This window comes from Triticum aestivum, chromosome 3B (genome assembly GCF_018294505.1).
Source record: "Triticum aestivum cultivar Chinese Spring chromosome 3B, IWGSC CS RefSeq v2.1, whole genome shotgun sequence".
Lineage (NCBI taxonomy): Eukaryota > Viridiplantae > Streptophyta > Magnoliopsida > Poales > Poaceae > Triticum > Triticum aestivum.
Window position 1 is genome coordinate 75,785,868 of NC_057801.1, and position 20,691 is coordinate 75,806,558.

The 20,691-nt window shown below is 48.3% G+C and overlaps 3 protein-coding genes across 3 annotated transcripts; all 3 read left to right on the forward strand.

Moving 5' to 3' along the window:
* The first annotated feature begins 8,415 nt into the window (after positions 1-8,415).
* Positions 8,416-12,208, forward strand: LOC123068692 (vacuolar protein sorting-associated protein 60.1). The gene is made up of 6 exons (XM_044491311.1): positions 8,416-8,602; positions 8,696-8,941; positions 9,025-9,096; positions 11,000-11,111; positions 11,377-11,513; positions 11,958-12,208. Exons 1-6 carry the CDS (start codon positions 8,534-8,536, stop codon positions 12,006-12,008), a joined length of 687 nt encoding a protein of 228 aa, XP_044347246.1. The 5' UTR covers positions 8,416-8,533; the 3' UTR covers positions 12,009-12,208.
* Positions 12,209-12,616: 408 nt separating this feature from the next.
* On the forward strand, positions 12,617-13,526 carry LOC123068693 (light-regulated protein, chloroplastic). The gene is made up of 3 exons (XM_044491312.1): positions 12,617-12,918; positions 13,026-13,187; positions 13,283-13,526. Exons 1-3 carry the CDS (start codon positions 12,746-12,748, stop codon positions 13,353-13,355), a joined length of 408 nt encoding a protein of 135 aa, XP_044347247.1. The 5' UTR covers positions 12,617-12,745; the 3' UTR covers positions 13,356-13,526.
* Positions 13,527-13,822: 296 nt separating this feature from the next.
* Positions 13,823-14,968, forward strand: LOC123068691 (serine/threonine-protein phosphatase alpha-3 isoform). The gene has a single exon (XM_044491310.1). It carries the CDS (start codon positions 13,883-13,885, stop codon positions 14,864-14,866), a length of 984 nt encoding a protein of 327 aa, XP_044347245.1. The 5' UTR covers positions 13,823-13,882; the 3' UTR covers positions 14,867-14,968.
* The last annotated feature ends 5,723 nt before the right edge of the window (positions 14,969-20,691 follow it).

Below are 20,691 nucleotides of genomic sequence, written 5' to 3' on the forward strand. Positions count from 1 at the left end.
AATCCACCGCGGGATCGCCGCTCGCCTCTGATTCGGTGGCCAGACGGGCTGCACCTACCGCGGAACCAGGCAGGTCGGCAGCGGGACCAGGCGGGTCCCCAACCTGTCGCCTCGGTCAGCCGCTTCCCCATGCGGGCCCCGGCGGATCGGCCTCACGAGTGGGCGGTAGCGAGCCACGTCGCCCGTGTGGGGCCGTGGACCCGAGCGTGGGCACGCGCGCCCCCGACCAGCGCCTGCGGGGCGTCCCAGCGATGCCAAGTGGCAGTTCCTTCCAGGAGGAATTTTCTGCACCAGATTCACCTCGGATCCAGCAGGATCTGCTACAGGAGTCGCCTGGAGGATCTTCTGTGGCAGATTCAGGGTCGCCTGGTTTGCCTAATCGTCTCCAACAGCACCTTGAACGACCAGCGCCGCCCCCTCCTGCACCTGCTCACACCAGATCAAGGAATGGTATTACTAAACCCAAAGTGTACAAAGATGGTTGTGTTCGTTGGGGCTCTTTTTGTGCAACAGGTGAACCGCAAAGTTTTGGTGAAGCTCTTGGTGAACCTAGATGGAAAGAAGCAATGGATGAAGAATATGCTGCCTTGAAGAAAAACCGAACCTGGCGTTTGGTTCCACCAGTCAAAGGCAAAAACATAATTGACTGCAAGTGGGTGTTTAAGGTCAAAAGGAAGTCTGATGGCACTATTGATAGCTACAAGGCACGGCTGGTTGCAAAGGGTTTCAAACAGAGGTATGGGATTGATTACGAGGACACGTTTAGTCCAGTAGTAAAGGCAGCTACTATCAGATTAATTCTCTCAGTTGCAGTATCTAGAAATTGGTGCATCAGACAGCTAGATGTAAAGAATGCGTTTTTGCATGGTGTTCTGGAAGAGGAAGTGTTCATGAGGCAACCTCCTGGGTATGAACATCCTAAAGCACCTCATTATATTTGCAAACTTGATAAGGCTTTGTATGGGTTGAAGCAAGCACCTAGAGCTTGGTACTCTCGGCTCTCTGCTAAGTTGCAGTCACTTGGATTCGTTCCTTCTAGAGGGGATACCTCATTGTTCTTCTATCACCGAAGGGGAATAACTATTTTCATGCTCATTTATGTTGATGACATTGTTGTCACTAGCTCATCCTCTAAAGTAGTTGAAGCTCTTCTTGCGGATCTGAGCAAGGAGTTTGCATTGAAGGATCTTGGCAGCCTTCACTTCTTCCTTGGGATTGAGGTAAACAATGTGAAAGGTGGAATTTTGCTATCACAAGAAAAGTATGTTCAAGAGATACTTCAGAGAATGGGCATGAAAGGGTGTAAGCCGTCCTCTACTCCTTTGTCTACCTCAGAGAAGATGTCGCTGTATGATGGAGAATTGCTTGGAGCAGAGGACTCCACCAGGTATAGGAGTATAGTAGGAGCATTGCAATACTTGACTTTAACCAGGCCAGATATTTCATACTCAGTTAATAAAGTATGCCAGTTTTTACATGCTCCTACTAGCACACATTGGACAGCAGTCAAAAGGATACTCAGATATCTTCAAGGAACAAAGAGTCATGGACTCAAGCTTGGCAAGTCTGACTCAATGCTTGTAAGTGCTTTTTCAGATGCTGATTGGGCAGGCTGTCCCGATGATAGAAGATCAGCTGGAGGTTTTGCAGTATTTCTTGAAAGCAACTTGATTTCTTGGAGTGCATGTAAACAGCCAACTGTATCTAGATCAAGTACAGAGGCTGAATATAAAGCTCTAGCCAATGCCACTGCTGAAGTTATTTGGGTACAGAACTTGTTGACTGAGTTGGAGATTTCTCACCCAAGAGCGGCATCACTTTGGTGCGATAATCTTGGTGCTACATACTTGTCTGCTAATCCTATTTTTCATGCCAGAACTAAGCATATAGAGATTGACTATCACTTTGTTCGAGAAAGGGTAGCTGACAAGTTGCTGAACATCAGGTTTATACCTACTGGTGATCAAGTTGCAGATGGGTTTACTAAACCTCTCTCATTGCGGCAGTTAGAAGTTTTTAGGCACAATCTCAACTTAGATAAGTTGTGATTGAGGGGGAATGTTAAACATGTAATTGTGTGCGTGCGTGTTGTGTATATCTGTTGTAACCGGTTAGGCTAGAGATATGATCCCATGGTAGTTAGATAGTTAGATTACTTGGAGATCAATCCTAGCCTAACCAACCATGTATATCTCCTGGCCTTGGCGCCCTATATAAACACGCACGCGTCCCTGCAGATTGCATACGCTTAAGCCTAGCTATTTTACACGTATGTCCTCCTCATGTCTGCATATTTGAGGGCGCCGGAGGCGACGAGATGGGTGCGAGGGAAACGGGTTTGACAGGGCCTACAAGCTACAACCTAATTTTTTGGGTTTCAATGAGGCCTTCGAGAGCTGCAACAGGAGCAAGGATCAACTGTGCATTATAAGGCTGGAGTGAGAGCAAGGTGCGGTCGACGATCGTGCCGACGTGGATAGGTTCGTTGCGCATCGAGTACGGCAACTTTTCCCTTGGCGAATATAAAAGATTCTTAGGTTAGGTTAGTCAAAAAACAGAAGATTCTTAGGTTAGGACTACAACCTTAACCCCGGCTCCTCCGTTGCCATGTAAACTCCACTCATGAGTAATGCATTCAGGGGCCCCTTCCTGATTACTGAGATAAAAGGATCCTTGAATGATAGGGTAGTTATTTTTGTTAAAATTTCCCATATACATAACAAAGTTGCACATTGTTTAGCGAATTATGGTCAGAGTGGCAGCACGACTTGTTGGCTTGATCACCCCCTCCGTATTTTAGTGATGTGGTCGCTGAGGATTGTAACTCTGTCACTAGGTAAAACACTATATGATTATCCAAAAAAAAGAACCCCCCTGTGATTATTCAAAAATAAAATTTCTAGACATAAAATGGAAATTAAGGCCCTGTTTGGTTCATAAGTCCTACGACTTTCTTTAGTCCCAACTTATAAGTTCCAAGTCCCTAAAAAGTCCCTACCTGTTTGGTTCCTGGGACTTATAAGTCCCTATAAGACCATATTACAACTATAAGTTCTTATAAGTCTCTCCTTGAGAGTCTTATTTCATAAGTCCCAAATGCCCACTTTAAGTCCCTATAAGTCCCTCCTGTTTGGTTTAGATGGGACTTATAGGGACTTTTTAAGTCCCTAGACCAATAAGTTCCTGGAAACAAACACCCTCTAAATGTAGCCGGCATGGCACCATGATATTCATGACAAATTAATAAAAAAAATGTACAATCTAATAAAATTAGTCATTGCCAAGGAATGATGCAAACGGTTTTGCTAAAAGACATCTAGATGTGCTCTAACTATTGCATATCTAAGTCGTGTGCCATTGATTTTAGATGGAGATTCATGCGGATATTTGTTTGAGTCACTTAGATGTGCAATAATTAGGACCCATCTAGATGTGTTCAGACAGACCCGTAAACGGTTTAGCAAACTCAAATATATAGCTGGTCCCTGCAGGGCAGTGAAAATAAACCCTGCACGTACAGACTCAATGCCACGATACATAGCAGCAGCCAGTAGAGCACTGCGCTACTGCATGCTAGTGCGTACGTACATACGTTGTGCATGCAAAAAGACGACTACGTACCATACTCCTTACTCGATCTAACAACATAATATCACCTCGCTACTAATTGAATAAGTTTCCTATAATGAGATGAATTTATTTAGGGCAGCTGATCGATCCATGAGTCACATGATGGAGCAGGAATTGCCGGGGATGCTGTCGTCAAACATGCTCGACGTAGAGCCATACGGGTGCGGGTGCGGCGGCGGCGGCGTGGCCCAGTGCTGGTACGGGTGGTGGTAGGGCGCGGAGGAGCCGCCGCCGGCGTAGGGGGAGCGGTCCCAGGCGTAGGGCGGCGGATGCGGCGCGTAGTGCGTGGGCGCCATGTGCCTGATCCCCTCGTAGTGCAGCATCGACTCCCGGCCGCCGTCGCTGAGGACGGTGACGGGCCTCCCCATGGCGCGCTGCAGGAGCCACCGCAGCATCGTCGCGTCCACGTCGCCGCCGTGCACCACCACCATCCCCGTCTGGTGCGAGGCGGAGATCCTGTCCACACCTGCATCCATACATACATATGCATGTCAGATCGATGGATCGGTCGCACCACCAACCAACCAACTAGCTAGATCGGTCCATCAATGATCCGTGCGTTGATGATTCATGTGCATGGCGCATGCATGCGTACGTACCGAACATGTCCCTGATGGACTTGCGGATCTTCTTGGCGCACTGGCGGCAGTGCACGTCCATCTCCAGAACGACCGGCGCCGCCGCCGCCATTGCTCCTTGGATAGCCGCTAGAGGGCTACCAATGAGCTTGACGAAGGTCGTGCGTATGGAACCTAGCGACGTACCTTGTCTCATCAGTCGGTGCAACGAGATACTCCCCCCGTTCGGAATTACTTGTCTCGAAAATGGATGTATCTAGAACTAAAATACATCTAGATACATCCATTTCTACGACAAGTAATTCCGAACGGAGGGAGTATATATGGAGCACGCCGGGGGGCAGGGAAGAGATGGAAAGAGTGAGGCATGCATGAAGCTTCCTGGAAGCATCGTATCGTAATCAGCATGGAATGTGCTTAATGCGTGATCGCCTTGTTTTCCATATCCACATTTCAATTTGGAAATTAATTAATTACTGTCGCTGTCGGTAGACAAGCTTTCCTGAATGTTTTTTTTTTGTTGCGAATAAGCTTTCCTGAATGTTAGCTTCTCGTTGATCCAGCAAAAAGCTTGGCGGTCACGTTGCTCTCCATCGCCAATTAGTTCCATTGACAGCGGGCTCTGCCTCCCGCACGCATATGCCCGGATCAAACTAACTTACTACTACTGCGGTATTAATTCCACGTTGATTATGTTCAGCCTTGCGGATCCGACTTGCCCGCTCCCTCCCCATACTGCCGTCCGTGCTACCACTTCATCCTATAGCTGTCTTTTTTCATTTTATCTTTCAAATCTAATCATCCCCCCTGATTTTAAGGGGATAGGGCCGGACCTTATTTTATTTCAAATAAATTAAACCACGTACGCGGGAGCACGGATGGGCACACGCGCGGAGAGCAGGCAAGTCTCGTCCCAGCCTTGCAAGGCCTTAATTGGGCGCACAAACTAAGTAGGAGTACTCGTCTAGGCAACGAATCCAGTTTTTTGCTAGTAGCACTACACTATTTTTGGAATAATATCCCAGTCATGAAAACATGGAATAATAATATCATAAGTAACACACGGGAAAAAAAATCTATTTGGATAGAACCCACCGCATTTTGCTTGATTGATAGTAGATTTTTTTTTGGCGAATGGGTTTTCTTAACACTGCAGACGCAGACGCTCGTGCACTCTCCCTTATTAAGGCACACACACATACCCTACTCTTGTAATCTCCTTTGAAAGACCGAGTCAACACATCATCTTATATTGGCGAGGTCACTGTAGGTGCCTCCGTAGTCTACGGGAACACCTCCTCCCACTGAACGTATATCGTTGGAAAGACTGAAATAAATCCAAAATAATGTGAACAACAGTCCCAAGTCTAGGACTTGAACCCTAGTGAGCCAGTTCCACTACAAAGAACCTAACCATCTAAGTTAGGCTTCGCTTTTTGCCAATGGGTTGATAGTAGAACTTTAAACTATGAATGCTTTTTTTTCCTTCTGAAAGAGTAGATAATAAATCTTGAACCATAACATGAATCATAGGTTGGTTTTGATTTATTTTTTTGTAATTTAGATATTTAAAGATGTCAAAAATTCATGTATATGTAAGAAATACTACAAAACCATAACCAATAAAATTCATCAAAACATTAAGACAATGCGTGTCTTCTGCAATAACAAGTGCAAAAAAAATCATTTACGTACCCCGGCTTTTATGTTGATGATGATGACAAATGATCATATTAATTGATGCTTTTTTGGTGATTTGTTTCAAAGAACAATAAAAATGAAAAAAAAACACCACCCCAAAAAACTTTTACATTATATTTAGAGTAATTTAAAGGCCTCAAAGTTTCAGATTTTATTTTTTTTGAAAAACATGAATGTTGGGAACTCGATGGATTAGATACCAATATAAATTCATAATTTTTTTTTGTCTTTTTCCCCCAAAAAAAGAGAAACTAACAATTGTTTTGTGAGGGAAAAAATAATTAATTTATTTCTCGCCATAAGTTTTTACAAAATTTGCGAGTCATAATCTAATAGCACTATCTACATAAAAGATTTATTTCAGATACTTCCTTGAATCCGCGAAGTTCAAAAGCCAATCCAAAACCGGAAGTGGGTTCAATTTAAGCGGGTTTTAAGAAAAGAAAATCTTTAATATATAACATGAGCAATTTCACAGTTTAAAATTGATCTTGGACCAAACGCACCATAGTCCATGGTTCAAAACAAACCTTTTTCATAAGATGAATGATTTCTAATTTTGAAATCTATGAGAGAATATTTTTTTTACTATTATAACTAATAGACTCGATGGAATCGATACAGAGCAGCATATAATAATTAGTCCAATGGATGACAAAAGAAGTCACAGTTGCTCACCTATTCTCCTTTTCTCTTTGAAATTAGGATGATAAGAGCATTTCTAGTAGTACCCCTAAACCCTTAAATCTGTAAAAATAACTGCTTTTTTACAGTTTGGACAGAAAAAAGTGCGTAGACTAGACCCCTTTAACCCTTAGACCCTCAAATTTTTTTTAGAGGCCCAACCCGGAAACACATCTTCAACCTGTAGAAGCGAGGGTTTGGGAGGAAAACAGGGGTCGACCTGCAATCCTAGCAACGACGCGCGGGAGGGAAGTTTCATCCTCCCCAACCTCCGCGCCGCCGCCGCCGTCGCGCGGATCCGGCCGCCCGCCGCCGTCCCCGCCGTCCCGCCGGCGCCTCACACCTCGGCCGCGTCCATCCCCGGCCCCGGACGGCCGCGCCTCCTCCTCTCCGCGCGGATCGCCGCCCCTGCCCGCCCTCCGCCGCCGGAGGTGATGCGCCGCGCCGTCCCTCCGTCACCGTCGCGGCCCGCAGCGAGCAGGGTGAGGCGAGCGGCCGCGCGCGCGGCTCAACGTGAGGAGGGCGAGGACGTCGGCCACGGTAGCAGGCACTCAGCAAGCCGGTCTCGGCAGAGAAGAAATCATAGGCCACGCCTCGGTATTTGCCACTCTTTGCACCGCGCGGCACATGCGCACGAGCTGTTTGATGCTTTGCGTCAACGAGTTCGAGCAGGCCTTGTTCTTGGTTCATCCACATGTTTATCAAAAGCAATATGTTTCTTGTGTCAGGAGGTTTCCGAGAAATGATCGAGGTATACATTCACTAATCAGTTGCACTAACGGTACTTTTGGAGTATCAGAACATGGTCAAATTTGTCCGTCCTTATAAAATTGTCAAACTTTGATAATTGCTATATTTGTATGTCACACCAAGCTTTACTTTTAGCATATCTATAGTTTGAAGACAGACATTGGTGCTAAAATTTTCATCTATATTATCTGTTGGACCATTAAACAAGGACATGTTTCTTCTTTAGATCTAAAAACATTGTAATTTGATTCGAACAATTATTGTAATTTGCTCAAACATTGTTGTAATAATTTGAATGATTATTGTTTTATTCGGTGGTGTAATAATAACTAGAATGATTATTGTTTTATGTTAAATGCGATGGAATTTGTGATATGTCATATGATGGAATGTGATGAAATGTGTGATATGTGAAATGACAGTTTTAAAGGTTGGGGTTGAGGCAAAGACTAGAACCCTCAAATCCAACCCTTAAAGTAGTTTAAGGGTTGGGTTTGAGGTTTCTAGTATTTGCCCGTGTTTTTCAATCCTTAAAAGTATCAAAAAGTGGCACTTCTCAACCCTTAAAACTGCTTTAAGGATTTGAGGGTTTGAGGGTTCTACTAGTAATGCTCTAAGTTTTTTTTTTGATCATCAGTACAGACACAAGCGCTCATATACACGCGCGTACACTCACCCCTATGAACGCACACACGCACACCCTACCCCTATGAGCACCTCCGAGAGACTGAGCCGGCATATCATCTTGAGATTTACGAAGTCACCGTAGGCGCCTCGTCGTCGACGGGAACGTCTACTCCCACTGAAAGCGCATCGCCGAAAATCCTGAAATAAATTCAGGAATAATGCGAGCACCAGGATTTGAACCCTGATGGGTTGGGGATACCACTGTCCACCTAACCAACTCAATCACAGATTGATTCGCAGTAATGCTCTAAGTATGCTATTGTTTCCATCTTAGGCCGACAGGCCCGCTTGAGTTGCCAACTTTCTTAACTTGCAGGCCCGCTGGTTAGCCCATTACGCACAATCTTCCATAAACCGAAGCCCATGTACATCTCAATATCAGTTTCAGAAAAAAGGCTCACCTCCGAATTTCGAAACACACAAAGAGAGACGCACTCACTCTGCTCCCACCCCAGGTCCCTCCACTCCAGCCGAGAAACCGCCGCCGCCCACCGGAGCCGGAGATGAAGAAGATCTTCGGCGCGAAGAAGAGCAGGGACCCGCCGCCCACCATCCAGGACGCCACCAACCAAGTCAGCCTCTCCCCTCCCTTCTCCCCCGATTCGTTTCCCCTTCTCACGCCCGAAATCCAATCCAATGCCGCTCCGATTTGACCGGTGGCGCAGATAAACAAGCGGGGCGAGAGCGTGGACGAGAAGATCAAGAAGCTGGACGAGGAGCTGACGCGGTACAAGGAGCAGATCCGCAAGGCCCGGCCGGGCCCCTCGCAGGAGGCCATCAAGGCCCGCGCCATCAGGCTCCTCAAGCACAAGCGCATGTACGAGGAGCAGCGCAACATGCTCTACAACCAGACCTACAACCTCGACCAGGTGGGCTTCGCCGCCGACGGCCTCAAGGACGCGCAGCAGACCGTACGCCCCGCCCGCCCTCCGTCTCCTCCTGTGTGCTGCTGTGCCGGTTCATTTCATCTCTAGTGCGGTTGCTGTCTGTCCAGATGGGCGCGATGAAGGCCGCCAACAAGGAGCTCAAGGGGATGATGAAGACCGTCAAGATCGAGGACATCGATGTACGTTTTGCTCCGCCCCGTTTCTTGTTTTGCTGTCGCTGCTGCCGGATTCGTGCTACCTTGTATGGCCTGTGAGGTTTTGTTTCGCTACAATTTCAGTGTCGTGGGTGATGCCGTGATGCGTATGATGTATCATCTAAGTTAGAGCATCTCCAATAGCATGTGTATATTTGGATGTCTATATATTCATATAGACAATTGTCTAAAAAAAATTCCCTCATATACACGTCCAGTTTTAGATCAGAACGTCTATATATACAGGGACCATGACAGGTGGGCCCTCGCTGGGGAGAGGAAGAAATCATGACTGCAGCTGAGTTTGGACGACGCCTTCACATTGTCCAGGCGTGGACATTGTCGAGGTTGATTTAGAGGATGTGTATATTTGGACAACCATATAGACAAGCTGTTGTACGCCTGTTTTGGGCTCACGTCGTGGAAAACGAGTATAGACATCCATATAGACAAGCTATTGGAGATGCTCTTAGTTTCAAACAGCAGTAACTAAATTAGAGGGGATGCGTATGTCAGTAACCATTCACCTGCAAATTTCCAAGACATAGCCTAATATATGTATGGCACAATGAATACTTTAAGCAGAAAGGGCATACTCCACTCGTACTGTCAAATATGGCGTATCAGAAGCTTAGTATCATACTAACTCTAGAATCCGTCCTTTCGATTGGCTAATCTGGGATCACATTTCCCAGCAGTATCCATGAGTTTTCATGAAGAGAATTACACACACACAAAAAAAAAACTGTATCCTTCTTTTTACATCTTATATGTTCATGTGCAATATCTGGCCAGACCAGAAATTATTGTACCGGCAATCAGCCTTGTTTATCCTACATTCTGTAACTATCAATTTCTTTTCATAGCAAAGAGTGCATATGATGTGATTGAAGAGCCATGGCCATTTTGGCAACCATCCGAATAAGGACCGACCTCCTACTGGTGCTACCTTACAGTGACATTTTTGGTTAGGGCCTAAACAATATTAATGTGGTATCCACAGTGGGATGTACAACTAAGTGTCTGTCTGGTTACCTGCATCATTTTTGGCCTCCTTGCATCAGTGGCTGAGTAGAGCCCGACTGAGCTAATTCAGGCTGAAAACCATGTTCTGCACCTAGTTTGGTTGCCCACAAAACCTCAGCCTGCATTGTAGACGAACCACTAGTACGCTGTTTGGTTGCAGACATGTTTTGCCCAGATGCAAGGTGCTGCTGTTTGGTTATGTGCAGGACAGTGGTAACCTTTTGTTCCAGTGGTGAGGTTACCTGCACAGACACACACTCATAGGCCGAACAGAGCAATTTGAACAACCGTTCACACTACAGTAGGTACTACTCCCTCCGTTCCGATTTACTCGTTGTGGTTTTAGTTCTTGAACTAAAACCATGATGAGTACTCCCTCCGTTCCTAAATACAAGTCTTTGTAGAGATTCCACTAGGTGGACTACATACGGAGCAAAATGAATGAATCTAAACTTAAAATGCATCTATATACATCCATATGCGGTTTATAGTGGAATCTCTACAAAGACTTAAATTTAGGAACGGAGGGAGTAAATCGGAACGGAGGGAGTACATTGATAACCATAGTCATAATAACGACAGTCTTAAGCAGATAGTCATAATATAAACCTCACAGACAGACAGACGGACAGACAGACTAAACATCCCGGATCAAGGCAAGTGCTTCGTCGTGCTTCTTGCACTTGGCCACGTTAAAATGGCATAGTTGGTTAGGGCCTAACAAAATTACTTTGGTTTCCACAGTGGGAGTACAACTTAATGACTTGATGAACCACCTTAAATGTTTCTCTTTCAATGTTTGTTCATTACTCTCCCTTCATTTGATGGTAACACAAGTTCCTTCGTGAACTGTCATCTATAGAATATGCAAGATGAAATGACGGATCTGATGGACGTGAGCAACGAGATACAAGAATCTCTTGGTAGGAGCTACAACATCCCGGACGATGTTGACGAGGAAGATCTAATGGGAGGTATGGAGGCTGTATTTTCAGTTGGAGAAGACTGTAACATTATCTGGGTTTTACTGCTCTTTTCGCAAACTGTAATCTTTAGAATATGCAAGTTAATATTTTCAGTTGGAGAATATATCCCGATGTCATAAATAGTCTAGATTTCTTTCTCTGCCATGTTGGTCCCAGGCATGTACTCTTATGGGGGGAATTACATAGTCGTAAATAGTCTAGATGTCCTCTATTTACTGTCCTCATTTCCTTTTTTTTGTATCGAACATTGCAGAACTGGATGCTCTGGAAGCTGATATGGAGTTTGAGTCAGCTGCAGTCCCGTCGTACCTTCAGCCAGATGAGGAATCTGATCTTAACTTGCCCGCTGCACCGACTTATCCTGCAGCAGTTCCCGTAAGCAGGCACCAGGTAAGTGGATTCCATGTGCATTTAGATTGCACAACAGAATGCAATCCACACAGCATATTTAACTTGTCATAATATTATCCTGATCTTCTGGTGTTTATTTCCTTGGGGGTGAATTAACATGATAAAAATAGTGCATGGGTTCTGAAATCCGAACAATGTTCAGTATCTGGTAGCACTTTATGCCTGAGTTTCTCGCGTATGCCTTCAGTTATTTTTGGACAAAAGGCATAAATTTACCAATGAACCTCCACACACGCAAACACTAAGTTAACATGCTAGGAAAAAGTTGCATGATTTGGTACAGTTGGTTTGCCCCTTGTTATTTGATACCTGGTAGGACGATGCTGCATGATTTGCTACAGCTGACCGATGACTAAGCAACCATGTTGTTTTGAATGAGCCATTATTGAATAATGGATCGCTTAATTTCGTTATGTTGTGCAGGAGGACGAGCTTGGACTGCCACCGGTACCTCGAGCTTCGCTCCGTAGTTAGAACCTGGAAGTATTTCCCGTCCTTGTTCTCAGTGTTACCTCATTGTTAATGATGCGAGAGAAGTCTTTGTGTTTGTACTTAAACAATCCTTGTATGCCATTTCTTGATGGTACTGCTTCCTGCGGTTAAGCTGTGCAATGTAGCTAGTTTCCGGCTCTGTTTTGCTCTATCCTGGCCATATGGGAATTCTGAATTTGCGACGATCTGAATGTCCGTGCATATCATTCATCTTTTCCTGATGGTCGTTCGGTTTTGGGGTAGCGATGCACTCTCATCATACATAGTTAGTTGCCAGCAGTGCATATATGTCATCATACACCGGTAGGTTTCTTGGTTGCAATAGGGAGAACAGAAGTTGCTGAAAAACAGTGGTAGATTTGCCAGATAGTCATAATACAGAGGTCAGAAGGTGACATCTCTTTTACTTATCCTGTGCATATTTTTTCCCTATATTTGTAACAAAAGATGGAGGCAAGATAAGTATGAAGCCTGAGGGGGGAAGAAATATCTTTTGGAATGGTACAAAAATTTGGTCCCGTGGGAGGACTCACTCATTGAGGTGGACAGCCAATAGGAGGAGAGCACATGGCCCCACTGTTATCCAGACAGGACACACTCACGGCAGTATATAAGCAGGCACTGCTTAGCCTGATCGTCAAGCTAACTACAGCAAAGCAAGCGAGCACCACAACCTCGTATTCAGATTTCTAGATAGACAGGATCAGATTAACCAGAAGATGATGCAGGCCACCGTTGCCTTGTCGGCCGTGCTGACTGTCGCCGTAAGGGGCAGGCCGGCGGCGAGGAGGAGGAGCGCCACCGTGGCCGCCGGCGGCAGAAGGATGCCGGGCGGTGCCGTTCGTGCATCGGCCGCCGCGGCGCCGGAGGCGGACTACAGCTCCAGCGTCTCGTACGTTTTCTCTACCTCTTTGGTCACTGATTGAGCTTGAGCCGAGCCGTTGATCATCTGTCATCTGGTGGTTGCCATATCGTCCGGCCAATGCGGGCGGGGTGCAGGGTGTTCCCCATGGAGGCCTGCGACCTGGTCGGCGGCGAGGCCTGCGACGCGCAGATGTACCCGGAGACGAAGCTCGGCGCCGGCGCCGGTGGCCCGGCTGCCGCCGTCGCGAGGGCGCCGGAGGTGGAGAGGGAGTACCTATCCTACGACGAGCCAAAAACGTAACCCTGCCCTCACAATCATATTAGCTGTAGCACTTCACCTGTCAGGCTGTCACTATAAATGGAAACTGTGTGTGTGGATGGAATGGATGCAGGGTGTTCCCGGACGAGGCGTGCGACGATCTCGGCGGCGAGTTCTGCGAGGCGCCCTACCAAACCAGCAAGTAACTAACTCAAGCAGCTACTACGAACTACTATTAGTGTAAAAAACGCTCTTATTCTCAGCAGAGGTCGATCGATGTATATCATGTGAATAAGCAAAAACATGCTGCTACGCTGCTGCCTGTACTGTATTATTGCACATAAACGAAATGCAGTCATCAATTCGTTCGTCTTAAATTCTTAATCCTTCTGTTCCAGTGAACTTAAATCAACGGAAAAATAATTTACAACTAAAAAACGTAATTTCATTTATAGAAACCCGCCCGTTAAAAATTAAAGGTGAGATAGTTGCGGCGGTTTTCAATAAAAAAAAGATAAAAAAATTCCTTAGAAAAAAAAAGAGATAATAATCCCGATCAATCGAGTCCGCTTCCGATCCCAACTACGATCGGCCCGTCCATCCTATTCTACCTACATATACGCTGGCGATCGATCGATCTATCGATCCTGCCCAGCAAATCAAGCAAGCAAGAGTGCAAAACCTACGCGATTCCGATCGATCCAGCAGTAACCAAACTGCTAGAACGCGATCGATGGCGGCCGACTTGGACCTGGACGACGTGATCCAGCGCCTGCTGGACGCGGAGGCGCCCCTCAGCTCGCCGTCCGCCGCCCCGCCGCTGAAAGCCGAGGAGATCCGGCACCTCTGCGCGGCCGCCAAGGAGCTCCTCCTCAAGCAGCCGACGCTGCTCCAGCTCTCCGCCCCCGTCAACATCTGCGGCGACATCCACGGCCAGTACCCCGACCTCCTCCGCCTCTTCCGCGAGATCGGGCCGCCCTCCGCCGCCAACCGCTACCTCTTCCTCGGCGACTACGTCGACCGGGGCACGCAGAGCATCGAGACCATCTGCCTCCTCCTCGCCTACAAGCTCAAGTACCCGGACGCCTTCTTCCTCCTCCGCGGCAACCACGAGTGCGCCGCCGTCAACAAGCAGTACGGCTTCTACTCCGAGTGCGCCTCCCGCGGCCGCCGCATAGTCAGGCTCTGGGAGGAACTCAACGCCGTATTCGCCTGCCTCCCGCTGGCGGCGCTCGTCGGCTGCGAGGGTAGTAACAAGAACAAGAAGAAGAAGATCCTGTGCGTGCACGGCGGGCTCTCGCCGGAGCTCGAGAGCCCGGACCAGATCCGCCAGATCAAGCGCCCGCTGGCCGACGTCCCCGAGCACGGGCTCGTGTGCGACCTGCTGTGGTCGGACCCCGCCGCGGACGGCGACGATTGGGGGTGGGGGGACCCGCGCAGGTGCACGTCCTTCACCTTCGGCGCCGACGTGGTGGAGGAGTTCTGCGAGAGGCACGGGCTGGCCATGGTGTGCAGGGCGCACGAGATGAAGGACGGCGGGTACGACCAAGGGTTCGCCGGCGGGAAGCTTGTCACCGTGTTCTCTGCACCCAACTACTGCGGCAAGTGCGGCAACGACGGCGCCGTCATGACCGTCGCCGGTGACCTCGCCTGCTCCTTCCGCGTCTTCCACCCTGAGAATACTGCCACTCCTCCTCCGGCTCCTATTTATCTTTAGTCCAACATGTATATTCATGTCAGTTTCAGAGTGTAATCTCCAGCTCGTTGTGTCTTCGTGTTCAGAGTGAATTTCAGTTTTCGAATGTATTGCAGGATTTTATCCCATTTAGCGAAAGTTTTACTAGATTTACCACATATAAATTTTCGAGAGTGATCCGTGGTCTCGACCATTACGTACACCATATCGCGATTTTCGTCCTTGCATTTTCTCCATGCCTGAACTGGTTCGCATCCCTGAATCAGACTCGTCCCACGCACCCGCCTACAACTGTATAGCAGAATCAACTGCACGATATCCCGCAAAAAAAAAAAAAAAAAAAAAGAATCAACTGCACGATGAGATGCGTACGCCCGAGGGCCATGAGAAGAAAACCATGTCCGACTAAGCTGTTAGACCAGTTTGTGCGATCGACTGGTATGGGGCACACGGCCGGGGCATCCCTGTTGGATTATTCTTAAAATTTAAGGGGTCAAAATCGAAAATGCTCCACTTACCGACTCTATCTACGCTAAGAGTCCTACGTACGGACAGACGTGTTGCCTCCTAATTCATCCCTCCCTCCCTGATTTGCAGGTAGTCCTGGCCATCTCAGACCCGGCCCTGTCGGCCCACCCAGGCCCGGCCCTAAAATCCAGGGCCTAGGCCCGATGGGCTTGCCCATGGGCCGGGCTTGGGCTTGAGTTTTGAGCGCACCAGTTGGGCCTGGACGGGCTTGGGTTTGGCATATTGGCATTTTAAGGAAGAGGCCCGGTCCATGCCCCTAAGCCCTAAGGGCTTTTTACCGGATGTCGTGGTTCTAAGTCTGACAATAGAATGGGGGGTAGGTATGGAGAGGCAAGATCCTAGCTATGGAGCAGTTGTGAACATAAGGATGTACGAGTTCAGGCCCTTCTCGAAGGAAGTAACAGCTCTACGTCTCGGAGCCCGGAGGCGGTCGACTGGATTATGCGTGTATGGATTACAGGGGTGCGAACCCCTTACACTGAGGAGGGGGGTGGCTTATATAGTGTCCGCCAGACCCCTCCGGCCCTCAGTAATGCAGGGTTTAAAATACATTAAGTCTAGGCGTTACTGGTAACGCCTTACATAAAGTATCCTAAATGCCATAAAGACTACTTAATTACAGACCGTTTGGATGTAGAGTGGCTCTTGATCTCCTGGTGGTCGAGTGAGTCTTCATGGTCGAGTCCTTCGAGTTCATCGAGTGAAGTCTCTCTTGGTCGACTGGAAGGTAGTTTCTTCTGAGGGTGTCCTTGGGTAGGGTACTTAGATCAGGTCTATGCCCCTACCCTAGGTACATGACTTCATCATTAGCCCCCGAATGGATCGAGGTTTGAGTGAGGAAGGAGTTGATATTATTTCCGACCTGCTTTTGTGTTCTGGATATGTATCGTCTTGGACCAATAATCTCTTCGTTGATAACAGCAACTTTTCTTTCAGTCGCCTTGATCCATTCTTTTCTCTCGTCGAGTGAACTTTTGAACTTAGTTATTTCCGAGCGACGGATCACGGGAAATCTCTCGTCTGACAGATCGATCTGCTGTTAGCGGATTTTGCGGGATCCAAATTTTGGGAAGCGCGCGAAGCGGGGTGGACCGCGGCGCTCGGATGGGATAGGGCATAGACGCCTCGATTCCCGCGCCGTCTTTTTCGCCACGTATCGCGTACGCGCGACTGTTTCGGGATGTGATTGGATTGCCTGGGCCCACTTGTCATCCACTCGGAAGCGGCTTTATAAAATGCGCCCGGTGAGGGTTTTTGAACAGTACTTCTCTAATCCCCCTTCTGTCCTCTCCACCTCCGCCCGCATCGCCTGCTCTCGCTTCTGCCCAACCACTCCCCGTGCGCTTCGACGGCAACAATGGTGAAGGAGAAGACGGCGGCTCTGGAGAGCGCAAAGAAGGCGACGGTGACGGGGAAGGCGAAAGGGAGAGCGACTAGTCGGGGTGGATCCTCGTCAAGGTCCCGCCTGCCACAAGGCTGGGTCCAAGGGGATTGGATCCGGTCGACCATCACCGAGAAGGATCTCACTGAGATGGCCAACGAGGGTTTGATCCCCCACGGAGCAGCGAGGCTCCCGGGGAACGAGTGGCAACCACAGCCGGAAGAGGGTGAGTTTTCTTTGCCTCCGAGTGTTTTCTTCCGTGGTTTCTTGAATTTCTTTGGGGCGCAACTCCACCACTTCAATCCAAATTCCATCGCCTACCTTGCTGCCTTCGTGTCCATGTGCGAGAACTTCCTGGGTTGCCGACCGCACTGGGGTCTTTTCAAGCACATATTCACTTGTCGTTCTCAGACAGTGAAAAAGGCGAGTCCAGATGATGATAAGACCAAGGTTATTCAGATGTGTGGAGGTCTGGGGACTCAGATGAGAAACAAGAGCACCTTTCCGTCCATGACTCTCCCTGAGTCGGTCAAAGGATGGCAGTCGACTTGGTTTTACTGCCAAAACGAGCGATACGCCAAGCGGGAGTCATGATGGAGCAAGTGAAGGCCATCCAAGAAGCCAGCCAGGCAGCCTATGACGCCAGTTCCGCTCTTCAAAGCAACGTTCAGGTCAGTCGGTCATCGCCTGTTCTGTTAGGATATGATATCTGAAAATTCTTCATTCTGAAATCCATAGTGATTGTCGTCCTACACCCACTGGGTGTGTTGATTGGAATTCCGGATTAGTGGGGGCACGCTGAGTGCACCCACTGGGTGTAGTCCCCGAGGCTATGGTGGACTGCTGGCAGTCGACCATAGGCTTTATAAGTTTTTCCTTCATTTAACTAGGTCGAATGGATTTCTCAAACCGGTGGGGGCACGCTGAGTGCACCCACTGGGTGTAGTCCCCGAGACTGTGGTCGACTGCTGGCAGTTGACTACAGTCTGAAGAATATGTCCTGTTTTGTTTTTTTTTGTTGGTCGACTGGTCGACTCTTGACTTGATAGAACTAGTGGGGGCACGCTGAGTGCACCCACTGGGTGTAGTCCCCGAGACTACGGTCGAATGTTTGTATTCGGATGTAGTCTTAGAAACGTATGATTTTTCCTTAGAGACTCGGAAGTGAACTACTTTGACATTTTGTCGATTGGTTCTTCGTAGAAATCCTGCGACCTTGCGGCTCGTTACACCGAGTTGGAGAACAAACATATCCAACTCGAGCTTGATCTGAAGCTGGTCCAGGAGAATTTGGCGAAGGCAAAGGAGGAGACCAAACGTATGTTTGGTGAGGCCTCGACGACTGCTTTTACCCCTCATTTGTTTCAAAGTCTGATCTTGCTGTAACTTTGCAGGCAAAGTGAAGGAGGCCCAGAAGAAGAAAGACCTTGAGCTAGCTGAGATGCAGAAGACAGCTTTAGAGAAGACCAAGCTCGCAGACGAGAAGCTGGCTTCGGTCACCAGGCTTGAAGAAGAAAACACCAATCTGAAAGCTGCTCTTGATATTGCCAATAAAGAAGTGAGTCGACTGAAGAGTGACAAGATTGCCCTGAACGACAAAGCCATTGAGTTGGTGGGGAAGAAGAAAGATCTAGAGGCTTATCTGGGCGGACTCGCCAAGAAGCTGTTCCTCATGCTCGAAGGTAATCCTTTGCACCAAACAATTGTTTTTACAGTGATTTTTCCATTCGACCCTTGCCTTGACTCGGCGATTGTACTTGCAGAATTTTGCCAAAACTTTGAAGAGGAGACTGGTCGACTGGAACCAAACCTGGACCCCATCAACTCTCCGGTGAATGATGAAGTCGCCATGAACGTGTTCCGGCTCGAGTCTCGTGTTGCTGCTGTCATTGACTATCTTGCAAGGCTGAAGGTCGCCACTTCCCGCATTGACACTACGCTCTAGCCCAGGGAGACGCTCCAAAATGACCTCGAGTCTCTGATGACTCGACTAAACACAGTCCCTGGTCGAGTGCAGGAGTGGAAGAAGTCTTCTGCCAGGTGCGGTGCAGATGTCACTCTATGTCTGGCCCGAGTCCATTGCAAGGATGCACGAGAGGACAAGCTGGCGGCTCTTCGGGTGGCTAACACCAAGAAGCATGATTTCCGGTCTTTCATGGAGACTTTCATTGCAGCTGCCACTCGGATCGCGGATGGAATCGACATTGATGAGTTTGTTGCACCTTCCAGCCCTCCACAGGAGGGGTAAAAAACTTCTTGAGCTCGACACTTTAAATTTGCCTCGGTATGCCGAGTGATTTTGTAACCGATAAACCTTAACAGGCCTAGCGCCTGAGCACCTTCGGTTCCATTAGGTATTTATCCGAACTTGGATTCGACGTTTGAATATGCTTGCATTTGGTTTGAAATGTATTTGCAGGTTAAAGCGAGATGCTTACTGCAATCGACTTATTCCCCAATTCATTTAGGCAGGCACTGGGCTGCGGCTAAGCCCCCGAGTGGGAGGCATGCTCTCCACTCGGTAGGATTTTTCAAAACTTAGGCGAGCACTGGGCTGCAGCTAAGCTGTTGGGTAACGTAGTAATTTTAAAAATTTTCCTACGCACACGCAAGATCATGGTGATGCATAGTAACGAGAGGGGAGAGTGTTGTCTACGTATCCTCGTAGACCGAAGCGGAAGCGTTGACGCAACGTAGAGGAAGTAGTCGTACGTCCTCCCGGTCCGACCGATCCAAGCACCGTTACTCCGGCACCTCCGAGTTCTTTACACGCGTACAGCTTGATGACGCACCCCAATCTCCGATCCAGCAGAGGCGCGGGGAGGAGTTCCGTCAGCACGACGGCGTGGTGACGATCTTGATGTTCTCCTGTCGCAGGGCTTTGCCTAAGCACCGCTATAATATGATCGAGGTGTAATATCATGGAGGGGGGCACCGCACACGGCTAAGGAACGATCTCAATGATCAACTTGTGTCTATGGGGTGCCCCCTACCCCCGTATATAAAGGAGAGGAGGAGGGGAGGGCCGGCCCTCTACTATGGCGCGCCCTGGGGAGTCCTACTCCCACCGGGAGTAGGATTCCCCCTTTCCTAGTCCAACTAGGAGACCTTCCATGTATTAGGAGTAGGAGACTAGGAAGGGGAAGAGAGAAGGGAAGGAAGGAGGGGGTGCGGCCCCTCCCCTTAGCCCAATTCGGACTAGGCCATGGGGGGGCGCGCAACCTACCCTAGGCAGCCCCTCTCTCTTTCCCGCAGGGCCCAATAAGGCCCAATACTTCTCCCCGGCTAATTCCCGTAACTCTCCGGTACTCCGAAAAATACCCGAATCACTCGGAACCTTTCCGAACTCCGAATATAGTCGTCCAATATATCGATCTTTACGTCTCGACCATTTCGAGACTCCTCGTCATGTCCCCGATCTCATCCGGGACTCCGAACTCCTTCGGTACATCAAAACTCATAAACTCATAATATAACTGTCATCGAAACCTTAAGTGTGCGGACCCTACGGTTCGAGAACAATGTAGACATGACCGAGACACGTCTCCGGTCAATAACCAATAGCGGGACCTGGATGCCCATATTGGTTCCTACATATTCTACGAAGATCTTTATCGGTCAGACCGCATAACAACATACGTTGTTCCCTTTGTCATCGGTATGTTACTTGCCCGAGATTCGATCGTCGGTATCCTATACCTAGTTCAATCTCGTTACCGGCAAGTCTCTTTACTCGTTCCGTAATACATCATCTTGCAACTAACTCATTAGCTGCAATGCTTGCAAGGCTTAAGTGATGTGCATTACCGAGAGGGCCCAGAGATACCTCTCCGACATTCGGAGTGACAAATCCTAATCTCGAAATACGCCAACCCAACAAGTACCTTCGGAGACACCTGTAGAGCACCTTTATAATCACCCAGTTACATTGTGACGT

Bases quoted from the DNA above. Each gene is read 5' to 3' on its own strand.
- LOC123068692 (XM_044491311.1), top strand. From the start codon at position 8,534: ATGAAGAAGATCTTCGGCGCGAAGAAGAGCAGGGACCCGCCGCCCACC. The intron at 8,603-8,695 runs GTCAGCCTCTCC...CCGGTGGCGCAG, and splicing joins TCCAGGACGCCACCAACCAA to ATAAACAAGCGGGGCGAGAG. The intron at 8,942-9,024 runs GTACGCCCCGCC...CTGTCTGTCCAG, and splicing joins TCAAGGACGCGCAGCAGACC to ATGGGCGCGATGAAGGCCGC.
- LOC123068691 (XM_044491310.1), top strand. From the start codon at position 13,883: ATGGCGGCCGACTTGGACCTGGACGACGTGATCCAGCGCCTGCTGGAC.
- LOC123068693 (XM_044491312.1), top strand. From the start codon at position 12,746: ATGATGCAGGCCACCGTTGCCTTGTCGGCCGTGCTGACTGTCGCCGTA. The intron at 12,919-13,025 runs GTACGTTTTCTC...GGCGGGGTGCAG, and splicing joins GACTACAGCTCCAGCGTCTC to GGTGTTCCCCATGGAGGCCT. The intron at 13,188-13,282 runs GTAACCCTGCCC...GAATGGATGCAG, and splicing joins TCCTACGACGAGCCAAAAAC to GGTGTTCCCGGACGAGGCGT.